Below are 24,731 nucleotides of genomic sequence, written 5' to 3'. Positions count from 1 at the left end.
CAGGCTCCTTTCTCCATGGGATTTTCCTGACAAGAAAACTGGAGTGGTTTGCCATTTTCTCCTAGAGGGGATCTTCCCAACCCAGGCATCAGACCCACGTCTCCTGCGTCTCCTGCATTGCAAGCGGTTCCTTTTTTTCTCCTAGAGGGGATCTTCCCAAACCAGGCATCAGACCCATGTCTCCTGCGTCTCCTGCATTGCAAGCGGATCCTTTACCCCAAGTCACTGTGGAAGCACATTGGGTAATATAAACTGAAATAACTAGACCTTAGTGTGAGATGTTATGTAAATCTTGCCAGTAGCTGGACCATGTTTAATATTTGCTACAGCTATAGGTGCCAGAGGTTTCAGTTTTCTCCAGTGTCATTCAGTTCAGTTCAGTCGCTCAGTCAAGTCTGACTCTTTGCAACCCCATGGACTGCAGCATGGCAGGCTTCCCTGTCCATCACCAATTCCCGGAGCTTCCTCAAACTCATGTCCATCGAATCGGTGATGCCATCCAACCATCTCATCCTCTGTTGTCCTCTAGTGTCATTATTTTTATTTATTTGTTCATTCATTATCTCTGGCTGCACTGGGTCTTCCTGGAAGCACAGGACTTCTCTAGTTGCAGAGAGCACAGGCTACTCTCTAGTTGTAGTGTTCCAGCTTATTATGCTGGCTTCTCTTGCTGCCAAGCACAGGCTATAGTCGCATGGGTTCAGAAATTGCCCTGCACAGGTTTAGTTGCCTCCTGGCATTAGGGATCTTAGTTTGTGGACCAGGGCTCAAACCCGTGTTGGATTCTTAATCATTAGACCATCAGGGAAGTCCCTCTAGTGTTACTGTTCTCCTCCCACATTGTCTTTGGGTTTCCCTATATCTCCTCCTTAAATCAAGTCTGTATATTGTGGCTCTTTCCATTGCAATCCACTGTTATTGTACAGGAGCCCTATCAAGGTGGCGCTAAGGTATGGGGGATGGGGAGCATTCTATAATCTTATATTTAAAATCTCATTTTTTAATGCATCTGAATACTTTGGAAGTATTTCTCCGCCTTTTTGTCCCTTCTCCCTTTCAGTGAGACAGGAAGATTAGAGTGAGCTGGCACTGGCTAGTTGCCCTTCCCTCAAGGAGATGAGGTTCTTGTAATCTAATTCGACTAGGAGAGCAGGCCTTTGTTACGGAGAACATTGTGTGTATTTCTAAAAGCTTGCCCATTCCCAGCCTACAAATGAGGGGCAGGGGTGTTTCTTAGATCTTCACCTTGAGAACCTGGTGGGGTTCTTGGAAGTAAAATCCATGGAAGTACAGGGGTTCTCTAAAGCTGGGCCTCCAGAGCTTCTCACATTCAAGTTAATCCACACTCCCCTTCAGCAATGCATCAAAATTATCATTTAAGTATTCCTAACAGTTTATCCTAAAGGAGATTGATCAGTCCTGGGTGTTCATTGGAAGGACTGATGCTGAAGCTGAAACTCCAATACTTTGGCTACCTGATGCAAAGAGCTGACTCATTTGAAAAGACCCTGATGCTGGGAGGGATTGGGGGCAGGAGGAGAAGGGGACAACAGAGGATGAGATGGCTGGATGGCATCACCAATTCGACGGGCATGGGTTTGGGTAGACTCCGGGAGTTGGTGGTGGACAGGGAGGCCTGGCGTGCTGCGATTCATGGGGTCGCAAAGAGTTGGACACGACTGAGTGACTCAACTGAACTGAACAGAACAGTTTAAGAGGGCTTCCTTGGTAGCTTAGCTGGTAAAGAATCTGCCTGCAATGTGGGAGACCTGGGTTCAATCCCTGGGTCGGGAAGACTCCCTGGAGGACGACATGGCAACCCACTCCACTATTCTTGCCTGGAGAATCCTCATGGACAGAAGAGCCTGGTGGGCTACAGTCCATGGGATCGCAAAGAGTCGGACATAACTGAGCGACTAAGCACAGCACAGCACAATAGTTTATGACTCGTGTGGCTTTAGCTCCAGGTAAGGTGACTTTGGCTGTTATCTAAATTTTCCATCTCTTCACAATTCAGGGTGGTGGTTTTCCCTGCCACCTCAATTTTCTGATAGGTTTAAGAAAAGTCATTGATTTTCACAAAGTAAGTCTATGAGCTATTAAGCCATAAAAAAGTGTGGAGGAAATTTACATGCATATTTTTACATGAAAGAAGCCAATCTGAAAAGGCTACATACTATATAATTCCAACTATATGGAAAAGGCAAAACTACGGAAACAAAAAGATCAATGGTTGCCAAGGGTTGGAGTGAAAAAGGGAATAACAGGCATAGCAGAGAGGATTTTAAAGGCAGTGAAAATATCTGTATGATACTATTATATAATTGTGGATACATGTGGACACATTTGTCTAAACCCATGAATGCACAAGGCTTCCCTGGTGACTCAGATGGTAAAGAATTCACTTGCAATGTAGGAGACCCAGGTTCAATCCCAGGGTTGGGAAGATCCCCTGGAGAAGGGAATGGCTACTCACTCCAGTATTCTTGCCTGGAAAATCCCACGGACAGAGAAGTGTGGCAGGCCATTGTCACAAAGTGACACAACTGAGTGACTAACATTTTCACTTTTCATGAACATACAAACAAAGAGTGAATTCTGAGGCTGAACTGTGAACTTGGATTGGTTATGATGTGTCAGTGTAGGTCCATTGATTGTAACAAATATACCACTCTGGTGAGGGATGTTGGTAATGGGATGGCCAGGAGGTGCAGGGGGTATATGGGAAACCACTGTACCTTCCCCTCAATTTTGCTGTTAAAACTTCTCCTTAAAAGACTTTAGAGGGACTTCCCTGGTGGTCCAGTGGCTAAGACTTTGCACTCCCAATGCAGGGGGCCTGGGTTTGATTCCTGGTCCCATATGTTACAACTAACACCCAGTGCAACCAAATAAATAAAACTTAAAAAAAAAAAAAAAAACCTTTAAAAAATAATAGTAAGAGTTGCAGGTTCCTAGAGTTGAGGCAGCAGTCAAAGATTTTCAGCAGTTAGCAAAGAGAGAGGGGAGTATAAGGCAGAGCTTACATTCTAGAATGCCCTTAGTGATCTGGCTGAAATGACAGATGGCAGGACTACAGCTGGAGATGACACCCTTCACTTCTTTCCTGTCCCGCTTCCTTCATGCCTTTCCCACTCTTTCTGGGAGCACTTCCTTAATAAATCACTTGTGTAGGAATTCTTATCTCAAGATCTGCCTCGGGCAAATTACAGGTAAAAGAATGTCCACAATATGACTCAATTCCATCCTCCTACCTTTACTCCCAAACATTTCTCCTTAGTCTGCTGCATTTTTAGCAACTGGTGACCATCCAGCTGGTGCTGTCCACAAAATTGTAGTTTTCCTTTAGCTCTCTTTTCCTTATCTTTCATATCAGTAACTTCAAATTAAGTCTAAAATCTAGAATGGAAATTATCAGGCAGTAACAGTTCATGTGTATCCAAGTGGAGAGGGATTTATTGTGATTTGATTGATTTTTTTTTACATGTTATCTCAGTGACTTAGACCTTATTTCTACTCTTCAGGATAGGAAAAAAATTAATTAACAGAGACAAGATCATCTTCTTGTTGACATAACAGTAAAGCAGCCTTCCTAGACTTGAGATTCAGGTTTACTCTCAGGCACTATATCTCACCCAATCAGCCCAGCCACTCTTAGCGGGACAGGCTAAAAAGGCACCTAAGGTGTTCGTTGTGAGTGTAAGGGAAATTTAAAACATTTCTGTTGACTCCAAAGCTATGTAAAGAATGGGACAGAAAAAAAGTGAGATATGAGCCAAATAAAGAAGCATGAAAAAGAAAATCAGAGTGAAAAATAAGTTTAGATCTCCCCCCAATTTTTGCAACTAAAAATATTTACACAGATTTTGTTGTATGTGTAAAACATGAACTTTGAAAAGTACTTTTTAAAAAGTCTACAAAAAAAGTGTGCTTGCAAAATTGGACTTACCACAAAACCCATGAAAGAAGAGATTATGAAGTGACAACACATTTAGATATTTAAGTTTTGGGAAACTGCTGATTTCATAAATATCAGTGTCTGCTATTTATAATTCTAAGTCACTGTCAATCTTCAAAAATGACTAACTGAAGTAAAACTGAGCTTAGTCATGCTTGTACTTCATAAATTTAGTCTGAGAATGATTTAATTTTGTAAAATTAGTTTCAAATAAATGCAACTGACATTCAAACATTCAAAGCTAAAAGATTCCTTTTGAACAATATTCCCAATCATAATCACCTTTTAAAAAAGACACTAATGGTTTTCTGTGCATCAAGTAATACTGCAGAGATGGTAAATAAAAAAAATACCTGAAGGGCTGATTCATGTATTGTTTAACAGAGAATGAGATCCTTTCAGAGGAACTGTTATTACTGCTCAGGGTCTTAGACCACACACTGCTTTCAACCAAAACTAGATATAGGTACATAAATCAAGGGTTGTAGAAGAAATAAAATGATCTATAGGTTAAGAGTGAAGCAATTTTACATAATTGCTTAAGGCTATCTCAAGAAAAAAGGTTTTCTTGTTTCAAAATATTGTAATAATTAATGATTATATTAATGCTTATGCTGGTTGTATGGAAATGTACAGAGTAAGAAGATTAATATTGTAGAGTTAGTTTCTCAAGAATTTTTTCTCTCCATAATGACTCTAATCATATTACTAACTCATTAGTTATGAATCCAACAAGCTGTCAAATAAAACAAGACACACTGAGAGAGTAGAGATCATTAGATCATGATACTCTAAAATTCTAAATAAAAATCACATTTGATTTGTCACATTGCCCTCTGATTTTCAAATTTTTAACAAATAATTACATACTTCTTGAATCTAAGATATAATTGGTTGAAAATTAAGTCCTAAATAAAGAATGTGAAAAAAAAGCACAAGACTGATGAGACATGCTAATTTCATATTAAATAGTAAACAGGATTATCACTTTCAATTACTAATTTTCTGGAAATATTTTTGATAAAACAGTTCAGCATCTGATAGAGCACATGAATCTATTATAACACTTTCCTCTATGCATAGTCATGCCCTAACCCATAAATTGTCTGAAGTACAAAAACAAAATTAAGACATCCATATCACCATCATGTATCATTAACTTTTAAGATTTATTTTATATGCTATTCATCTCTTTTTAAGGCATAAAAATTACAAGTAAAGCTAAAAGCCCCCTTCGATCAACACCCTGAATCCTAATCTCCTGCTAGAGACAACACTATCAATAACTTGATATGTGTTCTTTTTAATCCATTTAAAATAGTTTTACATACATATTTCAGTAATAAAAACATAGTTCTATTCTTTGTGAATGATTTCACTCCAATTTACATGAGTGTTATTTTACAGTATGTTTCATCTAGATCTTAATTTTTTTCCACTCAACATTATTTTAGGTAACAACCCATGTTACACAATATAGACCAAGTTCATTACTTTTAACTGCTGTATACTATTCCATTATTTTAATATCACATTTTATTTATCTATTATCCCTTCAATATATAGGTTGTTTTCTATTTAGATAATATATATTTCTTATGCATAGTTGTGAATTTCTTTAGGATGTATATCCAGAAGAGAAACTACAGGGTCCTTTTAAAAAATGTTTCCCTGCCTCAAAGTCACAAACAACATCCTGTTATTTCCTTCCAAGAAGTTCAGAGTTTGGTTGTTCACATTTCAGTGTTCAAATCCTCTGGAATTCTGTTTCTTTATATGTTGCAAGGTTGTATGTAATTTTATTTTCCCCAGTATGGAGATTCAAGTACTCCAACTATTTTCATTGACTAGGCTATTCCTCCTACTGATTCATGATGTCATGCCTAATACACAACAAGTTCACATATATTCATGGGTTTATTTCTAGGCATTCTATTCTGTAAAACTTTTCTACCTACATATTAATGTACTAATATTACACACTATTAAATGACCATAACTTCACTATACATGTAGTATATGGTAGAAGGTATGTCCTCTCTGTTCTTTTTCAGTATTATCTCAGCAATCCATAGACTTTTATTTCATATGAGGTTTAGAATCATTTTATAAAGATCCTAAAAAATTCCTGTTAGATGTTTGGAACTCTAGTAGGTCTATAGATTAAGTTGGGAAGAACTGACATTTTATACCATCGGGTTTTTCCATCTACATTCTCTCGTTTACGCAAATCTTTTGCCCTTCAATAAAGCTTTACAATTTTTTCATAAGAATCTTGCACATTTTTTTAGATTATGCCAAGATATCTTAAAGCTAAGTAAAGCTTGGGTTGAATTTTTTAAAAAGTCTTATTCATTTAGTACACTCGGCGTTTCTCACCTGTATGACCCCTCTTATGTATAGAAAGGGATGCTCTTTGAGAGAATGCTTTTCCACATTCATTACATTCATAGGGTTTCTCACCAGTGTGAATTCTCATATGTATAATAAGTAATGAGCATTGAGAGAAGGCTTTTCCACATTTATTACATTCATACGGTTTCTCCCCTGTATGACTTCTAACATGAAGAGTAAGGGATGAGATTCGAGAAAAAGCTTTACCGCACTCATTACATTTAAATGGTTTCTCTCCAGTATGAATTTTTTCATGTTCAAGGAGGTTTTGTCTCTGACTGAAAGCTTTTCCACATTGATTACAATGATAGGGTTTCTCTCCAGTATGAATTTTTTCATGTTCCGTGAGATTTGATTTCTGACTAAAGGCTTTCCCACATACTGTACATGCATAGGGTTTTTCACCAGTATGAATTCTCTGGTGTCGGATGAGGTTTGACATCTGAATAAAAGCTTTCCCACATTCATTACATTCATAAGGTTTTTCTCCGGTATGAATTTTCTGATGTGTAATGAGATTCTCTTTCCGGCTGAAGGCTTTTCCACATTCATTACATTCATAGGGCTTCTCAGCTGTATGATTTCTCATGTGTACAGTAAGGGATGAACTTTGAGAGAATGCTTTTCCACATTCACTACATACATAGGGTTTCTCACCTGTATGACTTCTCATATGTATAATAAATACTGAGCATTGAGAGAAGGCTTTTCCACATTTATTACATTTATAGGGTTTCTCCCCTGTGTGACTTCTCATATGTAGATTAACAGATGACATCCGAGAAAAAGCTCTACCACATTCATTACATGCATAAGGTTTCTCACCAGTATGAATTTTCTCATGCTCAATAAGATTTTGCTTCTGGCTGAAGGCTTTTCCACATTCCTTACATTCATAGGGTTTTTCTCCAGTATGAATTCTCTCATGTTCAATGAGATTTGATTTCTGACTGAAAGCTTTCCAACAATCCTTACATGCATAAGGTTTCTCTCCAGTATGAATTCTCTGGTGTCTAATAAGGTTTGACATCTGAATGAAAGCTTTTCCACATTCATTACACTTATATGGTTTTTCCCCAGTATGAATTTTTTGATGTGTAATAAGATTTTCCTTCCTACTGAAAGCTTTTCCACATTCCTTACATTCATAGGGTTTCTCTCCAGCATGAGTTCTCTCATGTCTGATGAGGTCAAATCTATGATTAAAGTCCTGTCCACACTGATTACACTTAAAGGGGGTTATGACATGGGATGAGCAATGGTAAAATGGTTTCCCATACTTATTACATTCATAACTTTTCTTTTTCATAAAGCCTTTCTCATAACTAAATAAGTCTAAACCATGTTCAAAATCCTTATCAAGTGAGTCACATTCATAGAACTTTTGTCTTGAAGTAACAATGTTTGAGTCCAGAGGAAATACTTTTGCAACATTTTTATATTCAAGGACATTTTCCTTAATCAGAGCTTTCTTGGAGATGGATGTGACATTTCTCACAAGGGTTTCCTGTTGCTTCTTGATCTGTTCATCAACTTTCCAAACTTCTAAAATGGAGGACCAAAAATTATTACTTTTGAATATTTCTCCTACTGCTCTATTGATAACATTTCAGAAATTTGCTACAGTGGGGGGACTTCCCTGGCAGTTCAGTGGTTAAGACTCTGTACTTCCACTGCAGGGGGTGCAAGTTCGATCCCTGGTCGGGGAACTAAGATCCTGCATGCCACGTAGCACGAACACATACACACACACACACACACACACACACACACACAAATGGAGGATTTAGGTACTTGAAAGGCAGGGAGAAGAGTGGGGCTGAAAAAAAAAGAGGATGAATTTCAAGTCTGGAGTTATATACTGATTTGAAGGCAGGAACACATCTACATCATGAAGATACATAAAGGAAAAAGGAGTCCATATGTAATTTTAAACTAGTTTCAATAATGTTCTTGAGGGCTGGAGAAGAGGAATTATGTAAAACACAGTTCATAAGGGAATAAGAAAAAAATAAACAAATGGAGGAGAAATCAGAATCCTATAGAGAAGAGTAAAGAAGACATTTCCAAGAAGGGTGATCCATAGGATCAAATACAGAAGAGAATCTCCTGTTTCAACATGGTGGAATTAAACATGTCTATCTTCTCTCCTCTCTGCAGACATGAAGAATAAACAGAAAATGAAATATGTCTTCAATTATACCAAAAGGCAGCTAAACTCCAATTCTAAAGTATAAGGAAAGTCAGAGGATAGACAGAAATAGGTGGGAAAGAAACCAAGAGACAGTGGCTGTTTTTCTTGTCTCAGATAGAAAGCATGGTGAACAGTTCTCCAAAACAGAAGGCACACTCTGTGGACAGAATGAATGAGTCATTTTTCACAACAATGGAATCTGGATGTGTTAAGACTGCCTGGTGGAACATAATCATCTTGTTCTGGCCCTGTCAAAAGGTAGGAAAGACAGAGCTAAACAGATGCAAATTCTGCAGAGATGCAAATAGCTATTATTCTTGTATAAGCAGGATATTGACATAGGAAGGTAGAAGAGAAACTGAGTGTTAGAGAAAGCATGCAACTGACAATCTCTGATTCAGAAGAAGTAAAGGGAAAACCAACTCTTAACACAAAACTCTGTATGACAGAGGAAGTCGATACAAGCAACAGAGGCTTCCTACTAGCTCAGAGTATTCTTCTAGACAATCTCCAATACTTCGTCAGTAAACAGTGGGTCCAGCAGAAAATATCCTTATTCAAAGATGAGTAATGACAGTTATTCAGATCTATATGACACTACAAGAACCAAAAAATATGAATATACAAGCTGAAAGGAAAAACTGATATTGACTGATCAATAAGCCTCATAAAGTTCTAAAGCTTTAAAGAAAAACAAACCTATGGGCATCCAGACAAACAAATCAAGTCATGTATGAAGGAAAACAATCAGGCTTCAGATTTCTCCAAGCAACACTCAAATCCAAGAAGCAGTAGAGGACTATCTAAAGTCTTCAGGAAACTGTATATAAAAACCTCTAGAGAAGACAGTATGGCCTAAGAATTTTCTACATAGCCAACTATCAACTAAATAAAAAGGTTTTTTTAAAAAAGATATTTTCTTAATTTCAAAATCTCAGGAACTCTAGTTCCCACTAAATTATAAGCTCCCTGAAGACAGGACTTTTTTTTTTTTTTTTTTTATTGTTTTATGCCCATGTCCAGAATAGTATTTTATCTCTATTGTTACAACTATTAATGTGGTTTGCTTTTCCTTATATCTTCTACTTGGTTATTGAAGTATACATGAAAACAACTGATTTTTACTTGTTAATTTGATACCTGACCATATCACTGAATTCTCTTAAAGTTTGTTGAAGTTGATTCTCTTGTGTTTTAAGGGATATCATCTTATCATCTGTAAATAAAGATGGTTTTATAGGGTCCTTTCCAATTCCGTTAGCACTGCTTTTTTTCTCATCTATTACTTAGGTATAAACTTAGCAAGAGATTTACAAAAGGTATAAAGGAAACCTTGGAAAGCATTTCTGAAGGATACAAAACAGGCAGATCTGAACAAAGACAGAGAACATGTTCTTGGATAGAAAACCTTGACACTATAAAGATGTCAGTTCTCTGAAAGTTCATTTATACCTCTAACACATTCCCAGGAAAAAAATCCAACAGGCTTTTCTCTGGAAATAGTTAAATCTAAAATTCATACAGTGAAGGGGCTTCCTTGGTGGCTCAGTTGGTAAAGAATCCACCTGTCAATGCAGAAGATATGGGGTCGGATCCCTGATCTGAGAAAATCCCACATGCTGTTGAGCAACTAAACCCGTGCGTCACAACTATTGAGACTGTGCTCTAGAGTCCAAGAGCCACAGCTATTGAAGCCTGAGTGCCCTAGAGCCCGTGCTCTGCAACAAGAGAAGCCACCACAATGAGAAGCCCGTGTACACCAAAGAAGAGAAGCAAGCCCCTGCTCGCTGAAATTAGAGGAAAACCCACATAACAACAAAGACCCAGCACAGACAAAAAAAAAAAAAAATTCCATAATTCCTTTAATAAACTCCTCCACCTTAAAATAAAAAACAAATAAACAAAAAATAGATTAAAAAATAAAATTCATATGGTGAAATAAATAAGAATAGTCAGCACAACTCTGAAAAAAAAGGGTACTTAACTTGGAAAAGAAAGGGACTGAGTGTGAAGGGTAAGAGAGAGACTCATTTTTAATATTACCTTTTGGATTGTTAATATTTTTCAACCAAGGGTGCATATATTATATTTCAAAAAAATTAAAGGAATGAAAGGTGTGAATAAGCAAGGAGGAGGTAACAAGTTGTAAGTCAGAGACTTTCAAAGCTATATTGTGAGAGTTGTGAAGTAAAACAGAAAGTGTGAGTTATTGTTACAAAAGAAATCTGAAGCTTTTCAAAATAGAATGAAGAAAAGAAATGAAAGGAAATTTAACTCAAATAGTGAACACACAAAAAAAGAAAACCTGTGAATACAAAGGAATGAGAAAGCTTAAGGATCACAGAAAGGGACACTAATCCTGAAAGTAAGGGGGTAAATGAGCTAGGAAGTTGTAGTAGTTAAAATTTGAAAAAAGGAAGAGAGCTGCAACATAAGAATAGTATGTAGAAGTGTCACCATAATTCAAGGCATTCATATCTTCTGTCATTCTAGAAGACTTAAGCAAATCTTGGAAAATGTGAAATGGTATCAACCTCCTGAACAACTGCTATGTGGCTTTCTCATTCAGACCTGCCTTTTCACTTATTCACCTGAACAGTGCCTCCCAAGCAGTTCTTCTTCTACCACCCATGGCTCCTCTTCCTGCTCCAACTTGAAGATCACATCTGGTTTGGTGACTTGACAACCTATTTTGAGAGACAGCAAAGGATTTGAATGTTAATGCTGGAGACAACCATCCAGATCTTGGGTTGAGTCCTGGGGACTTGAGGGCCTATGAAAGATGATGGAGGAACTTTCACAGTGACACAAAATAATTAGCATTTACTCTAAAGACTAGCACATACAATCATATGAAAAAAGGAAATGCTAGTTAAAGACATACGGCAAGTTGAAATCTTCACATATTTCAAAGACAGAATTCTGGGTAAGACTGCAAAGCTACCCTTACCCACTGTGACCAGGTTGCTGTAGTTCTCCAGCATCACATCACGGTACAAGTTCCTCTGAGCAGGTTTCATTTGCTGCCATTCCTCCTGGGTGAGGTCCACGGCCACATCCTTAAATGTCACTGTTTCCTGTTAAAACACAATTTGAAGTCATCAGAGCTAAACACTGTGGTCAAAACATGCAAGAACTCATTTAGTAGTATCCAGGGATCAGATACCATTTATCAAGTTTTCTAATTTCTAAATCCTTAATTTTGTATTTATACTGTGGGGGAAAATATACCATAATAGAAATACCCTGTAGGAGTGTGTTATACTGAATCAGCAAACTTATTAATTCATCATTTATTTTGCAGGGAGCTGAAAACAGTTGTCACCGATTTGCACTGGGCTGTGACAGAGGTGACACAGATATGATTCACAGGCTCAGAATCTGTCCAAGCAGGTGTGTGATCTAATAAGAAAGAGGACATGGGAATAGTAGGGAAGTAATAAAGACAGACGGTAAATGGGTAAATAAATGGTGGTACACCCAGATAAAGGAATATTACTCAGTGCTAAAAAGAAATGTGCTATCAAGCCATGAAAAGACATGGAGGAATCTTAAATGCATGTAACTAAGTGAAAGAAGCTGACCTGAAAAGGCTATCTACAGTATGATTCCACTATGTGACATTGTGGAAAAGGCAAAACTATAGAAATAGTAAAAAGATAAGTGGATACCGGGGTTGGAGAAGAGGAAAGAAATGAGTAGACAGAGCACAGAGGATTTTTAGGTCAGTGAAAATATTCTGTATGATACTATAATGATGGATACATGCATATGTGTGTGTATACGTTATTTGCTCAGTCATTTCCGACCCTTGGTGACCCATAAACTGTAGCACACCAGGCTCCTCTGTCAAGGGAATTTTCCAGACAAGAATCCTGGAGTGGGTTGCCATTCCCCTCTCCAGGAGATATTCCAGACCAAGGGATCAAACCCTGGTCTCCTGCATTGCAGGCAGATATATATATATATACACACACACCATTCTTTACCAACCGAGCTACCAGGGAAGCCCCCATATATATATACACACACATATATATACAGGTACATACATTTGTCCAAATCCATAGATTGTACAACACCAAGAGTGAGTCTGAATGTAAACTATTGGACATTGGGTGATCATGATATGTCAATATAGGACCATCAGTTGTAACAACTGTACCACTCTGATGGGGGATGTTGATAATGGGGGAGGCTATGCACATGTGGAGGCAAGGGGTATATGGAGAACCTCTGTACATTCCTCTCAACTTTGCTGTGAACTTGAAACTGCTTTATATATATATATATATATATATATATATATATATATATGGTTACAAACCATTACCAAGTGGGATTTATCCCAGGAATGCAATACTGATTTAACATCTGAAAATAAACTAATGTAATACACAATATGGACAGAACAAAGAACAAATTCATATGACCATCTCAACAGCTGCAGAAAAAGCACTTGACAAAACCCAATACTTTTTCATGAGAAAAACGCTTACATCTGTTAAGAACAAGACAACAGGCCCAAAATGGAGTCACTTATGCTAAGCCTCATGTCACCAAACTGAGACTTAATTAGTCTCAGCCTCTCCTAGAACTGGACTATTAAACTAGTCACGCAGAAATCACCTGATGATCATTAGTGAAGTCATCTGTCTGATAGACCCTATCATCCCCTAAAGGAAAGTAATCGGGCCAGAACCAATCTGCTTTTTGCTACTGTAACTTCCTTGCCCCGTTCCCTCTGTATGTAAAATTAACTTGGTATAGATCCTCAAAGTTCCTGTATATCTGCTAGATTGGAAGTTCTCTGATTCATGAATCATGGAATAAAGCCAGTAAGATCTTCAAAATGTACTCAAGTTGAATTTTGTATTTTAACACACCCTTTGACTTGGTCCTTGTACTCCAGTGATCGGGCAAGTGAAGAGCTTGCCCCAGGAAGCTGCTGCCCATTCACCTGAATGAACACAACCTGGAGGAGCTGGGAGCCCATCCCACAGCCTGTGTCAAGACCAGGTGATCTGCAGCCCAAAGCAGAGCCCAAAGTCCACAAAGTCAACCTGCATAAGAATAAAGACCTGTTGTTCTACTCAGAAAAGCAGCAGAAAAGCTGAAAAGAAACCTGATTTAATACATACTTGATTGAAAATTTTTCAAAGAACTAAGCTCTCAAAATGAAACTGGATTTAGATATTTTTACTGGTCAACAGGCTGTAGAATCTGACATCATGAGTTCAAATCCTGGCCTTAAAATTTACTAATTGTGTGGGAATTCCCTGAAAGTCCAGTGGTTAGGACTTGGTTCTTTCACTGCCTTGGCCCAGGTTCAATCCCTGATCAGGGAACTAAGATTCCCGTAAGACTCTCAGCATAGCCAAAAATTATTTTTCTTTTTTTAACTAATTGTGTGAACTCAACAAATAGCCAAATTTGAACCTCATCTGTAAAGTGGCATTTTCCTCAAAGGGTTGTTATGAGGACTAAATGAGACCAAAAAAACGTGAAAAACTCAGAACCGAGTCTGGCACCCAGTAACCATTTAATAAATGTTCCAGGAATAAATAACCCTTATTGGGCTTTCTTGTTGGCTCAGACAGTAAAGAATGCACCTGTAATGCAGGAGATCCGGGTTCCATCCCTGGGCCAGGAAGATCCCCTGGAGAAGGAATGGCTACCCACTTCAGTACTCTTGCCTAGAGAATTCCAAGGATAGAGGAGCCTGGCAGGCTATGGTCCATAAGGTCGCAAAGAGTCGGACATGACTGAGTGACTAACACTTTCACTTTTCATGGAATATGAACCATTAAAAAATTAGGGAACAACAACAACTGTATTTTTCACTACCTCTAGTAAATTACCATTAGAACATCTTTCCCACTAACTAGTGTATGAGGATAAATTTCATATCAAAAAAGACCTGACAGAAACTGCAAAACAAGAAACAAAAGTAAATATGGGTTAATTTCTAACTGTATACAATGATGAATCAGTGTTTTATAACAAAGTCTATTTTCCTAAAATATTGATGCTCTTTACATGTATATATGCCAAGAATTCCATATTTGGAGCAAGGAACAAAGGGGACTGTCAAAAAACATAAATTTAGTTTGTGTCATTAAATTTTTGTTCCTTTTCCTATTAGACACAACCAAGAAAAAGATGAGAATCACCCTAGCCCTAACAGGAAATCTTAACACTTCCAGAGGTCCTGCTGGTAATCACAGCAGTCTCCTTCTTCTTCATTTTTAAGATACTTGAGATGATAAATCTTTTTAAAAAATAAAGTTTACAGTGAAGGCATAAAGGTAATTACATGTCAATTCTATGGTGTATATGCTGACTGGCAACTTTTTGTAAAAGGATATTTTTTCCTTAAAGTTATACAAATATTAAATAAATGTTATTCTTTCTAAAACTTGGAGCATAACACACAGTATTTTTTTTTTCTTGGATATTATATACATTTTTATTTTCCAAATGTCTTCTACACTCAGCTTGAACAAAACTGCCTTATTCTAAAAGGCATATTTAGAATATCTGAGATTTCAATAAATCTGAAGATTAAAGAGAATTCATATTGATTTAACAATGATGATTTTATTTTTAAAAAGTATATATTAAAAATTTACTCAAATCCTCTTCTAGGTCTCAGCAATGTTTTAAAGGTTTCTTTCTCTCATATACATCTTTTTTTCCTTTAGGATTTTATTTCTACTCTTAACATCTTTCTTCCATTTTATTTTATTCATTTTTAAAATTTATATATTTTTTGGCTGCATCACAGAGTTTTCAGGATCTTAGTTCTCCAACCAGGGACTGAATTCTGACCATGTCAGTGAAAGTGCTGAGTCTTAACCATTGTACTGCCAGGGAATTCCCAGCTTCCATTTTATTTCTGAACTGGTTGTGGTTTGTATTAATATATAGAAATGCTATTAATTTTTGCATATTAATTTTGTGTCCATACTGTTTTCTCGTTTCATCTTCAGGTGCACACACACATAAATGTATCATCTAGACATAATAATTTTGTATGCACCTTCCTAACTTTTATCTTTTTTCTCTTTTCTATATGGTATATAGTGGTGGTGGTGGTTTAGTTGCTGTCATGTCCAACTCTTGCAACCCCACAGACTGTAGCCTGCCAGGACCCTCTCCCAATGGGATTCTCTAGGTGAGAATACTGGAGTAGGTGGCCATTTCCTTCTCCAGAGGATTGTCCCAACCCAGGAATCAAACCCCAGATCTACATTGCAGGGAGATTCTTTACCAACTGAACTATGAGGGAAGCCCTATACGTATATAGAATTTTAGTAAATAAATGTGGTAGCATGAGCAATCTGGTCACATTCCTGACTTTAGTAGGAATATGTCTCATTTTCCACAGTAAATATGATTCTGGCTTTTAGCTTATTATGTATGTAGAATAATTTTTTAAAGTATCATGTTAAGGAAGTATCCTTTTACTTCTATTTTATAAATATATCCTCTTGTAAAATAAATAAATAATTTAAATTAAAAAAAAAATCCTCCTAAAAGTCTCACATTCTGATTTAAGAAAAATTAGCAGTTCTATGAAGCTGATTATATTTTCTCTTGAATATGATACATTATATTAGTGGATTTTCTTAAAATGAAACATCTTTGTGATAGAAAAAATGTTTCAATTGTTCTCTGATTACGGATAGTCCCTAATGTACAGTAGTTTGACTTATAAATTTTCAACTTTACAATGGAGAGAAAGTGAAGAAAATGTAGATACCTCAAATTTTTAATCTTTTCTCATGTTAGCTATATGTAGTAGAATATTCACAGGTGATGCTGGGCAGTGGCAGCAAGCCATAGCTCCCAGTCAGCCGGGTGATCACAAAAGTAAACAACCAATAAACTCTTACAACTATTCTGTACCCACTCAGCCATTCTGTTTTTCATTTTCACTACAGTATTCAATAAATCACATGTGATTTTCAACACTTTACTATAAAATAGGCTTTGTGTTAGATGATTTTCCACAACTATAAGCTAATGTAAGTGTTCTGAGCATACTTAAGGTAGGCTAAATTAAGCTATGATGTTTGGTAGGTTAGATGTGCAGGCTAAGTCCCTTCAGTCATGTCTGAGTCTTTGCCACCCTATGGATTGTAGCCCACCGGCTCCTCTGTCCATGGGATTCTCCAGGCAAGAATACTGGAGTGGAATTTGGAACTATAGCCAAATTCCTCCCTGGAGGAGGGAATCTGGCTATAGTTTGCGTCAAAATATTGCTCATTTTTTCCACAAAGGGTTGGGGTCTCCATGATGCTTGAAGGGAATATTTTATCCCCAAGGTTTCAGGTACTTGTTGAGTAAGGCAGGTCCAGTATCACTTTGTATAGATTGAGATAATCCGAAATGTGGGATTATCTCCTAAAGCAAGTTTTTTGTTACCTCCGAGACCTGTTCTGTGTGGGAAAAGTTTCTATTCATCCAGCGAATGTGTCTACCATTACTAATAAATATTTGTATCTTCTGGACTTGGGCATCTTTTTAAAATTAATTTGCCAATCCTCTTCCACGTTGCTTCCTCGGTGTTGAATGGGTCTAACTAGTGGAGGAGGGGGTGACGCTGTTCTAGAATTATTTTGTAAACATGTGTCACATGATTTGATACCCTGAACCACCACCATTTTTATTCCTTTGCTTACACACAAACTTTGCAATAAATTCCAAAGGGCTTTCCAAAAAGCCTTGCATCCATAGTGGGTGGTTTCACATAAAGTCTTGATTACTTTCCATTGCTGAACTTGTGGAAACATAAGGTTAGATGTGTTAAATATTATTAAATATATTTTCTTTTTTAATTTTTATTTCATTTTATTAAATATATTTTCAATTTATAATATTTTCAAATTATGATGGGTTTAACAGATGTAAGTCAGGAAGGTCTGTAGTCTATAATTCTTTGCAATTCCAACTAAAATCCCAATGGGTTTTTTTCCTGAGATAGGAAATAAACTGATTTTAAAATTCAAAGAGAAGCACACAGGTCCCAAAGTAGCTGAGAAATTTCTTAAAAACTAGAACACTGTGCAGATCCCTGTCAATCAAACAGGGTTATTATAAAGTTAAAGTAATTAAAACAATGTAAACACATTTACACACACAGAGTACAGTACTGGTATAGATGTAGACAAATAGACTAAAGACAGAATAAAAAGCCTAGAAATGGGCTTCCCTGGTGGCTCAGTGGTAAAGAATCCACCTGCCAACAGAGGGGAGATGTGTTTGATCCCTGGTCCAGGGAAGATCCTACATGCTAGGGAGCAACTAAGTCTATGCACTGAGCCCACATGCAACAATAACTGAAGCCTGCATGCTCCAGAGCCTGAGCTCAGCAACAAGAGAAGCCACTGCAATGAGAAGCCCTAGTACCGCAACGAAGAGTAGCCTCCGCTTTCTATACAACTAAGAAGCCTGAGCGCAGCAATGAAGGACCAGTGCAGCCATAAATAAATAAATAAACCTTTAAAAAATAAATAGCCTAGAAATGATTAAGCACATATATGATAAGAGTGGCATCACGAAGTACTTAACAAACAGTATTGGAACAACTGGTCTCCTACATGCAAAAATAATTTTACTAATATAATTAGCAGCCAATTCCTACCTTGGATCAATTACAAAATTAAATTCCAGGTGGATCAAAGACTAAATATAAAAAACAAAGGTTTGAAAAGAAACTATCTCTACATTGTAATATTAAGAAAGCTATCTTAGAAAAGACAACATTGGCAACTCATGAAAGAAGATTTCATTAATGTGGCACAGGTCATTTCAAAGAGGGCTTATAAGACCAAAACCGGGAGCTCTTAATGCTATGACCAAAGATTGAAGTTCTCCATAGAATGTAACAGTCACTCAACAGTGCTATGTTTTCCTAAGGAGATAATAAGATTTAACCGCTCATATAAAGGACTGGTGATATAGGGAAGTAAAAATAAATGTCCCCCAAGTTTAACAACAATAAAAATTAATGTTGCATATTAATTTTGATTGAATTCTTATTGTATGTCATACTTGTCATAGGGTAGATATAACTATTCAAATTTAAAGTTTATATACAACAAAAGATACATGATAATATGTAACTGATAAATTAGAAGATACCCACATAAATCCTAATGCTGAAGCAGGCATTCTTAAAATTCCTTAATTTCAAGTAGAAAAAGGACTAACAACATATAATGGACAAATAATATGAACAGTCAATTGGTAAAATTTACATTTCTTTCACTCAGGAGTAGATTTCCATTTGTAGAGTTATCATAGGAGTGTGGTCCTAGAGTCAGGCTGAGTGGGTTTGAATCCTGTCTTTATTATACACTTGATGCATGAAGTTATAAAAGTTTCTTAATCTCTGTGCTTCATTTCCTTTTTCTGTAAAAATTAAAATAATATCGACTTCACAAGCTTCTGGTAATGATAACAGGAAATAAGCTATGTAAAGTTTATAACACAAAATAACTAGTACATAATAGGTACTCAATAAAGCTATTATACTTATTGCTGTAGAAGATTTTTTTACCTGCTAAGTAGTCTATTCAAATATAAATAAAAGCTGCCATGGAATATAATGTTAACCATATTCTAGAATGAATTTAGGTCTGCATGCCCAGAAATATAGGCTGTCCATTTCTATTTGATAATCCAGACCAAAACGTCTGACTCTGGTATCTGAGAGGAACTACATGAATTTTTTATTATTTATTTATTTTACATGAATTTTTTAAAAGTTTAGAGTATCCTATATGTAGATCACAATTCATTACCTCCAGGTTTTTACTTTCTAAAGAAAATTCACAATGAACTATTTGGAATCCTCTAAAGGATAATGATTACCCATGAATTCAAAATACATCTAAAAAAAATGTATCTACAAATCTGACAGTGTTTCTTTGTGACATTTTTACGATATTTTAAAATATTTACTGGTCACTTGCAGTTTTTCCAACTGCTTGCTCATATTCTTCACCCAATTATCTATATTCTTAATTACTGATTTTTAAGAATTATTAGTCGTTTTTTTTTTTTTAATTTTTGGCCACATGCTGAGGCATATGGGACCTCAGTGCCCCAACAGTGAAAGGTGGAGTCTTAACTACTGGACCGCCTGGAAAGTTCCAATATACTTCTGTATTATAAAAACTGTTTACAGTTTTGCCTTATTACAGTGTTTATGGCAGGTTGATTGAAGAGAAGGATTAATTTTGTGAACACAAATAAGGCATCTTCTCTTTTATCAGTTTTATATGCTAAACTAAAAAAGTAGGCCAATGAAGAAAAGAAAGTTATATAGCTAATAATTATTAACAATATTTATCACTTATGGAGCACTTGTGTGCATTTAGCCCTCCCAGTATTCCTATGGTATAGGTACTATCATTATCTCCATTTACAGATGACACAACTAAGGCCAAAGAGATTAAGAAACTTGCCCATAATCCTGCACTTAGTAAGTCATTCAGCCAAGACTTGAACCCAAGTCTGTCTAGGCCCAGAAAAATCACTCTGCCAAAAGGAGAAATAACTGGATGAGCCACATGATCATACGGTCAATAGAAGTATGTCTGTGTGTTTCAAGATGGAAAAGATATGAGCTAAGAAAAAAAGAGCCAGTGAAGTGGAAAATATTTAAAATATAAGAGCGTGAGGGATTCCAAAGAGTTGGAAACAAAAAGAATCAATAGCAGAGGAAAATGAGTCATTTTGTAAAAATATGAAGAATACTGTTATCTTTTGAGGTCATAAAAAAAAAATGAAGAAAAAAAAAAGAAGAGCTATGGATATCAGAACTACAAAAAATTTTGTCGTAGAATATTAGTATATATTTTAGCTCAACTTTAAAAATCTCAACTGAAGAAAATATTAGATCATTTTAAAGAAGTAGTCAAATTACTCTTCCATATACTTCTAATTTTTAATCTATGAACAAGAAGGACTTTTAATAAACTGAGCTTAAAATCATTAGAATTATGGAATTGTTTTGGATTTCTTTTTGATCTGGGTGTCAATGAAAAGTTTTTTTCTTTCCTGAATTATAAGCGTTTTTCCTCCAAAACAGTGTAAACTATCAGATGAACTTTATGTGTCAGTTTGCTTTTGCTTCTCCAGATCATATTCAAATTTGAACTCAAGTTTTATAACCCTGTATGGACCTGTTTATGCATAGCCATATCTCACATCTCCCCTGGTTCTGATCTTCTAGCTGTGTTTTTCCTCACCATGATTTTTGACTCATTTTTTTCCAACTTACTGGTAGGTTAAGGTAACTCATTGCAACTGCGTTGTAAAATAATACAGGAAACAAATACATGCTTAAAACATACAAGAGAACTGGCCATATCCTCTTCTTCCTGGAAAAGGGCAGAGTCTGGAGAATGCCAAGCTGAGGAAAAAGAAATAAAAACCTATTTACTTTAAAGCTCCAGATAAAGGACTACAGAAATCTTCAACACCAGCTACAAGATTACCTGTAATGACCCTCAGATCTTTAAGAAATATTAACCACCACCAGGCTACAGACACACTGAAATGTACACAGATGGCTTATAATTTAATCCTATAGAATTCTACGGGAATTTCTAGAGGGCTAAGTCTAGGGTGCCCAATGAATCTATTTCCATAGGATCCTGATATAAGGATTCTATTCCTAATAGGAGACATATTAAGTACATAATAATAAATACTACAGAGATTTAAGGATTAAATTATTTATGAAGTACTATAAAGAATCTGGAAAGACTTTAATCATAGACAGGTTATAGGTACTGAGGAATATTCATATGATGAAATGAAATACAGTTAGAATTCTAAAGACATTTTAAAATAACTTAATTGACATTTTTTACCCTAAAATATTCAGGTCCTTCAGGTTAGAAATCAAAGACTGAACACTTGTATTTATCTCTGTTCTCTCTGAAACACAAGCAAAATGAAAGAAACAAAAGAAGAAAATCCCACAAGGACAAAGAATATAGAAGACTTTGACAGATAAGATATGTCAACACTTCCTTTTCCGGTAAGCAGCCTCAGGTGACCTCTAAAAATGGTGGGCTATTCACTCGACCCAGAAAACCCCACAAAATCATGCAAATCAAGAGGTTCAAATCTTTGTGTTCACTTAAAGAACACTCGTGAAACTGCCCAGGCCATAAAGGATATGCATATCAGAAAAGCCACCAAGTATCTGAAGGGTGTCACTTTAAAGAAGCAATGTGTGCCATTCCGTTGTTATAAAGGTGGAGTTGGTAGATGTGCACAGGCCAAACAGTGGGGCTGGACGCAGGGTCAGTGGCCCAAAAAGAGTGCTGAATTTTTACTGCACATGCTCAAAAATGCAGAGAATAATGCTGAACTTAAGGGGTTAGATGTAGATTCTCTGGTCATTGAGCACATCCAGGTGAACAAAGCCCCCAAGATGCAGCGCAGGACTTACAGAGCTCATGGTTGGATCAACCCATACATGAGCTCTCCCTGCCACACTGAGATGATCCTTACTGAAAAAGAATGGATTGTTCCTAAACCAGAAGACAATGTTGCACAGAAGAAAAAGATATCCCAGAAGAAACTGAAGAAACACAAACTTATGGCCCGGGAATAAATGCTGCAAAAAATAAACGCAAATAAAAGTAAAAAAAAAAAAAAGAGAGAGAGATGTCAACAAAATTTTGAAAGCTAGAGAGCAGACAAATGACTGGTTTCTAACTTAGAGAAGGGTGAAGCTTAACTGAGCTTCAGGTTGGGGAAACCATGGCAGAACACTTCAAAGGCTCAGGAATAGAGGCACTAGTTACTTCTGCAAGCAGGAGATTGGGGTGAGGCTGAAAAACAAGGAACTAAATATAAGGTGGGCCTGAAGCAATGTAGAGAAAATAAGGGAATTAAGTGAAAGTTGTCAGATTGAAAGATGAGGTACTCCCCTCAACTTTTTTCCTTTGTTTGCCTCTCAGCATTCCAGCTTATACTCCTCAATCTGTCTAGGACTTCTTGCTGGGAAAATTGACTACCTCAAAAGAAAATGCATATAGATCCTGACACTGGTCAACCTTCAACCTCCAACAAAACACCATATTATAAAGAAGGGAAAGAAGAGTGGGTGGGAGTCAGGATGGGGAGAGGGTGATGAGGAAGGGGTTAGGCAGAAAACAGAGATAAATCCTCACCTCCACTGTCAAAAGTCAATAGGAAATATCTAAGACAGAAATCAAACATTAGCGGTATGAGGATGTTATTCAGGAAAGCAGAGCTGAATACCAGAATATCCAGAAAAAAAATGTTCCAAGTAGTTGCTGATGGCTAGTGGGAAGAGGGCATGGGAAGGAATGGAACAGGAAACTTTTGTTTATAGTTATATATTTAACAGCACTTAAAAAAAAATCTAAATGTATTTAAGATAAATAGAAATTACATGAAAAATCTATTTAAAAAGCACCTGTCAAGTGAATAAAAACCATTGACAAAGGGACTTCCCTGGTGGTCAAGTGGCTAAGACTCCATGGTCCCACAGCAGGGGGCCCAGGGTTGATCCCTGGTCAGAGAACTAGATCCCAAATGCCTCAACTAAGACCTGGTACAGCAAAATTATAAAACAAAACAAACAAAACACAACAACAGTCAGTAACTTGTGTAATTTCTTGGTAGGAGTACTGAACTTCTCTTTTTACATGCCCTCTCCTAAACTCTGCCCACCTCTGAGCCGCCTCACCTGTCCTTTCCATCATCCGAGTCAAACGCTTCATTGTCACACTGCTACTGTTGATCTCTGAAGGTTAAGATGTCCTTCAGTCCTTCCACAATCCATACAGAGGGGTTAAGATAGGGTGTAGATCTAGCAATTTCAGGGTCCACTCTATCTCAGGACTCCCCAGCTGGTGGGGAAGGTCCCAGATCAGGAGGTCTCCTTCCATAACAGATACCTGCTCTTCATGCTTCTTTCTCCTTACATCACAGATCTGTCTTATCTTTGTGGAGCCAGGACCTGTGGGTTTATGATATAAATCCAATTTACCTGATGTCTTCTCACTGCATCCCTATGGGAACCAGCCTTCGAGGTGCCCCCAGGGATCACTATCTTCTGGTATTCATGTTTCTCATACACCCCTGCCATACTGAATAGAGTTGACCTGTCTAACCAATAGGATATTGCAGAATGACAATGTGTGACTTCCAAGGTTAGGTCATAAAAGACATTGTTGTTTCTGTCTTGCACATTTTCGGGTCTTGTACTTTGAAAGAAGCCAGCTACCATAATAGGAAGATATTCAACCAACCCTAGGGAGAGGCTTGTGCCAGGAACCAACACCAATTTGCCAGCCATCTTGGAAGCAAATCCTCCAATCCCCATTAGCCTTCTGATGACTGCAGCTCTGCCAACAACTGACTGCAACTTCATGAGATATCTGAGTCTGAATACCCTCCCCACTTCCCACAAAAGCTGAGATAATGTGTTTATTGTTGTTTAAGCCACTAAATTTTGAGTTACCTTATTACACAGTAATAGATAATTAATATAGTCCCAAACAACTGACTTCCTTGCTTCTAATTCACAGTCCCTGGAGTCACTGACCAGAGATACTGAGATAGCAGGAGTTTGGAAGACAACTCAGACTCAGCAACTCAGGTTGAACCAATAGAAACACAAAGAGTCTAGAAACAAAGGGAATAAAAATAGTCATGTTCACATAATATCTCCTTCTCAAATATCTTTTGTGAGCATAAGGGTATAGGCCTAATGCAGTGACAGATATAAAGCTGAATCAAAAAACATTCAGATTTTTAGCAACCCCAAACTTGGAGTGAAAGAGAGCTGCATTTAAGTCCAGCTATTCCATTTCTCATCTATCTTGACAACTGGGGTAAATAAGAGTTGCAATTTAGAATTCCTATACTCATTTGAAATGAGAACTATATTCATGTCATAGTGACACTGTCACATGACATTAATTTATCATCTATGGTTAAAAAAACCATACACAAGAGAGGAAACTAATCCTTGTTATGTATGACAGAAAAGAAATAAAAACAGAAAACATTCAATTATAATAAATTTTGAGAGGCATTATGCCTGGCATATACTCCTAATATCCCTCACACCATTTCTATGTTTTTCCGAAGTCCATTATCACTAACAAATTATATAATTTA

At 36.8% G+C, this 24,731-nt stretch overlaps 1 protein-coding gene and 1 non-coding gene across 23 annotated transcripts in view; one reads left to right on the top strand and one right to left on the bottom strand.

Annotated features, from left to right (window-relative positions):
- Positions 1-3,438: 3,438 nt before the first annotated feature.
- The window catches only part of ZNF568 (zinc finger protein 568), a 25,004-nt gene continuing 3,711 nt past the window's right edge, over positions 3,439-24,731 (bottom strand). For 5 of the 22 annotated variants that reach the window (XM_043437328.1, XM_043437329.1, XM_043437325.1 and 2 more), the window contains 4 exons: positions 20,915-20,973; positions 11,497-11,623; positions 11,138-11,236; positions 3,439-7,897 (listed from right to left, as the gene is read on the bottom strand). In XM_043437328.1, coding sequence (XP_043293263.1) covers positions 6,315-7,897; positions 11,138-11,236; positions 11,497-11,623; positions 20,915-20,929 — 1,824 coding nt within the window. In that variant the 5' untranslated portion in view covers positions 20,930-20,973 and the 3' untranslated portion in view covers positions 3,439-6,314. Of the gene's footprint in view, positions 7,898-11,137; positions 11,237-11,496; positions 11,624-18,811; positions 18,966-20,914; positions 20,974-23,292; positions 23,566-24,069; positions 24,234-24,731 lie in introns of all 22 variants that reach the window. The other 17 variants (XM_043437320.1, XM_043437318.1, XM_043437315.1 and 14 more) reach the window with 8 other exon arrangements.
- Positions 18,355-18,481, top strand: LOC122421827. The gene has a single exon (XR_006263636.1). It is a non-coding gene; the product is annotated as a small nucleolar RNA SNORA25 (small nucleolar RNA).

This window comes from Cervus canadensis, chromosome 18 (genome assembly GCF_019320065.1).
Source record: "Cervus canadensis isolate Bull #8, Minnesota chromosome 18, ASM1932006v1, whole genome shotgun sequence".
NCBI lineage: Eukaryota > Metazoa > Chordata > Mammalia > Artiodactyla > Cervidae > Cervus > Cervus canadensis.
This window is presented reverse-complemented; position numbering and strand designations above follow the sequence as displayed.